At 37.6% G+C, this 4,272-nt stretch overlaps 1 protein-coding gene across 1 annotated transcript; it reads right to left on the minus strand.

The window, feature by feature from the left end:
- Nucleotides 1-2,367: 2,367 nt before the first annotated feature.
- On the minus strand, nt 2,368-3,372 carry LOC102864664 (olfactory receptor 4K15-like). The gene has a single exon (XM_006883079.1). It carries the CDS (start codon nt 3,340-3,342, stop codon nt 2,368-2,370), a length of 975 nt encoding a protein of 324 aa, XP_006883141.1. The 5' UTR covers nt 3,343-3,372.
- Nucleotides 3,373-4,272: the final 900 nt, after the last annotated feature.

Below are 4,272 nucleotides of genomic sequence, written 5' to 3' on the forward strand. Positions count from 1 at the left end.
CCTGTTTTGGCCTCTCAGTACTCTAGTACAATTTTCAGAGTCTCTTCTGATATCCATTTGAATTTTTTCTTTATCATCTATCTTTGTAATTACAGTTTGTCCTCTTCATGGGTGATATCTTTGATGTCATCCCACAACTCATCTGGTCTTTGTTCATTGATGTTCAATGCTTCAAACTTATTCGTAATATGATTTTGAAATATACATAAAATAGACAAGATCGTTTTTCTGTTCTTGTGGACTTGTTTTAATTTTCATTGGCCTCAACTCAACTTACATATGAGTAATTGATGATATTTATAGCAGCAACAGACCAAGAAGCTTTTGTGTGAACAGAGCAAGAAAACATTACCTGGTTTAAAATTAAACAGGAATGTATTAAGATTATAGCTTCTCCATTCCTATTCAATATGTTTACTGAGCAAGTTATTTGAGAAGCTTGACTCTATAAAGAATAATGTTGTATTAACATTGGAGGAAAACTCATCAATAACCTGTGTTATACAGATGACATAACCTTACTGCTGAAAGTGAGGAAGACTTGATGCCCTTGTTGCAGAAGATCAAAGAATACAGCTTTCAATATGGATGTGTCTCAGTGCTAAGAAAACAAAAATTGTTACCACTGGACGAACAGGCAAAATCATGAAAGATGGAGAAAGGATTGATGTTGTCAGTGATTTAATTTTACATGGATTCACAGTCTATGCACATGGTACCAGTAGTCAGGAATTTAGGAGGTATGTTGCACTGGGAAAGTCTGTAGTCAGTGACCTCTGCAAATTATTGAGGAACACTGATATCACTTTGAGGACTAAGGTGCATCTGATGTTTCCAATCACTTGCTTTCACAACTGAGACATGACAATAAATAAAAAGGACAGAAGAATTAATGTCTTTCAGCTATGGTGTTGGAAAAGAGTACCGAATATCCCGTGGACTGCCAAAAGAACAGATATGTCTTGGAAAAGGTGCAGCCAGAGGGCTACCTGGAGTCAAAGATGATGGTGCTTCATCTCTCATACTTTGGGCATGTTTCTAGGAGAGACTATTCTTTGGAGACTATTCTTTTGCCTAGAAAGGTAGAAGATTGGTGAAAAAGAGACATACTGTCAACCAGGTGGATTGACACAGTGACTGCTGGAATGGGTTCTAGTGTTTCAGAAAGTGTGATATGGCACAGGACAGGATTCAGATCTATTGTTTATAGGGTCGCTATGGCTTATACTCGACTCGACAACACCTAACAACAGCAACCACCACCAAATGGTCTAGAATAAAAAAGGCAAGCCATTTTTCACTGTTCAAGATTTATGTTTATTTTTACTTTTTGTTATTAATTCAAAGTTGACAATCAAGTAAAATATTTCCTCTCACCAGCATCATTCTGAATCACCTTGAGTAAGGCTAGTATGCATCTTCAGTCTATTTTTTGGCATGCTTCAGAGTGTTACAAATACTAGATTTTTCTTCTTCTTTAAGTAGATCATGTTGACTCTAATTATAAGTCCATAAGATTGAACTCAAGGAATGATGTTAATCCAACAGAAATATATGACATGGGTGTTGAGACCATCTGTTTATGTTCTGCATTTGTGTGTGTATTTTATTGACCTCATGTCAAAAGAATTTCTCATCATTTTGATTACTACAGATTGAACTAAATGGTAAATAACCCAGTAACAATCACCTGAAAATCCATGATCAGACACTCAGTAGTATGCCCAATAGCATGCTACGAACTCCTTTTTAAATAGTAGATATTTCTCTTTTTCAGAATACAAGACTTTTCTTGAAAATTCTAGTAGTTAGTATTGTCATTCATATATTTGACTCCATTAGAGAATATAAACAAAGTCTTTGTTTATAAATGGATACTTCCACTATCTGAATTTAATTGTTGCGTACCAGAGCATTTGCACTGAAGATTGGACTTCATAAAGTCCTGTTAGTCACCCAATAATGAAGTCAGAGCAGTAGTCATAAGAGTGTTACCTGGTAAGTAGGAATGTTAACATAAATCTAGACAATACAGTAAGCAGAGACTGTTGTTCTTTCCACTAAGATAAATTGTTTTAATAAAAGTATTGCCTTGATAACATACAGTAAAATTTTTTCTGTTGTTTGCCTTGAAGTCCAATAACACTTTCTTTTAAAATTCTTGAATATTTTTAAAATTCGAAACAGTAAATAGAATAAATAGAAGATTAAAAGTACTAATATTTATCATGTTCTTATTATCATCATTATGCTTTCATTGAAACTTGTCTACACATTTCACTTACTAAAGTGATTAGCTTTAGCAATGCAGTGATTCCATGTGTGACCATCTAGAGACATGACTAAGCTGATAATGGTCCTGTATCTTTACTTGGTTCCCAGGATAAAAACATTTCTTATGACTGCAGTAACCTTGGCAGGCTTCAGATACCGGCTTTTCAATTTTGACATAGCTGCCTTCATATCTTTGTTCCTTAATGTGTAGATAACTGGATTTAAGATAGGAGTAAAAATTGTGTAGAACACAGCAAGAACTTTGTCCACTGAATAACTGCTGAAGGGCCACACATAGATGAAAATGCATGGTCCAAAGAACAGTGTGACCACAGTGATGTGGGCAGTCAGGGTGGAGCGCGCCTTTGCCATGCTAGCAGAGGAGCGATTCCTCACCGTGATGAGTATCACAGTGTAGGAGACCACCAAGAGAAGGAAGGAGCTCGTGGAAAGAAAGCCACTATCTGCAACAATTAGTAGGCTAACAATGTAAGTGTCGATGCAGGCTAGCTTGGTCACTAGAGGGAGGTCACAGAAGAAACTGTCTACCTCATTAGGACCACAAAAAGGCAAGTTAATAGTAAATGCCAGCTGGCTAGTAGTATGGATGAAGCCAACAAACCAAGAAATGAGGACCAAAATAATACACACTCGGCGACTCATGATTGTCATGTAGTGTAGAGGTTTACATATAGCAACATAGCGGTCATAGGCCATGGATACTAGGAGCACCATTTCACCACCTGTGAAGAGATGAACAAAGAAAATCTGGGCCATACAGGCATCAAAAGAAATAGTCTTTCGCTCTACCAGTAAGTCAGCAAGCATTTTGGGGGTGGCAAAAGAGGCCACACCTATATCTATAAAAGACAGGTTTGCAAGAAGAAAATACATGGGGGTGTGAAGACGAGTGTCTGAGGTCACAGTGAGGATGATGAGAGAGTTGCCCAGGAGGATAGCTAAGTAGAGTAGAGAAAATACGACAAAAAGGAAAGGTTGGATCTCCAGTGAGCTAGAAAGTCCCAACAACACAAATTCAGCCACCCGCGAATAGTTAGTTTCATTCATTGGCTTTGGAAAGACTTGATCTTCAGTTATCTGAATAAAAAAGAGAGATAAGTAGATCAATGTACTGACGAGAAGCTTGATTTCTCCATTTCATCACAGTTTCCAGGGATTCTCATCACTATTAATATATCTCTGTATATACATATACATATACATATACATATATATTTTTATCATTAAAAACTCCATAAATGGATGGTTGGTTATTTTTGTTGTTAGTGCTGTTTAGTTACCTGCGACTCATAGTGACCCTATGTACAACAGCTCTGAAGCCTACCTGTCCTCAGCCAGTCTCACTGACTCCGACACACCAATCCTTATTGCCTCAGTTACTGTTATCAATCCATTTCATCTGTAATCTTCCTCTTTTGTGCTGTCCCTCCACTCTTCTGAACATGATGTCCTTCTCCATGGACTGATCCCTTTTGGTCACATGCCCAAAATAAGTGAGAAGGATCTTCAAAATGCTAGCCTTCAAGGAGAAACTTGGTTTCAACTTGTCCAAGACAAGCCTATTTGTTTTCTTGACAGTCCATGTTATGTTCAAGATTCTTCTCCAGCAACAGAACTCAAAGGCATTGATTCTTCTTCAGTCATCGTTAATCATTGTACAGCTCTCTGATGCATAGAAAGTAATTGTGAAGACCATGACCTGCATCAGGCGCACCTTACTCTCCAGACTGACATCATTGCTTCTCACTATTCTGGAAAGGTCACTGGCAGTAGATTTTCCCAGCGCAATTAATCTTTTCATTTCCTGACTGCTGATACTAAGAGTGTTGATTATGGAGTCGAGCAAGCTGTAATTGTTAACAAACTCAATTTCCATCTATTACGGTGCTGCCAGGTGGCCCAGTGGGGAGAATTTTTGTCTTCTTGATGTTGAGCTTCAATGCATTTTGAAGACTATAGTCTTTGATCTTGTGCAGC

This window comes from Elephantulus edwardii, unplaced genomic scaffold (assembly GCF_000299155.1).
Source record: "Elephantulus edwardii isolate Elephantulus edwardi_28Jun2011 unplaced genomic scaffold, EleEdw1.0 scaffold00026, whole genome shotgun sequence".
NCBI classification, from domain to species: domain Eukaryota; kingdom Metazoa; phylum Chordata; class Mammalia; order Macroscelidea; family Macroscelididae; genus Elephantulus; species Elephantulus edwardii.

Coding starts and splice junctions, on each gene's coding strand:
- LOC102864664 (XM_006883079.1), bottom strand. CDS start 3,342: ATGAATGAAACTAACTATTCGCGGGTGGCTGAATTTGTGTTGTTGGGA.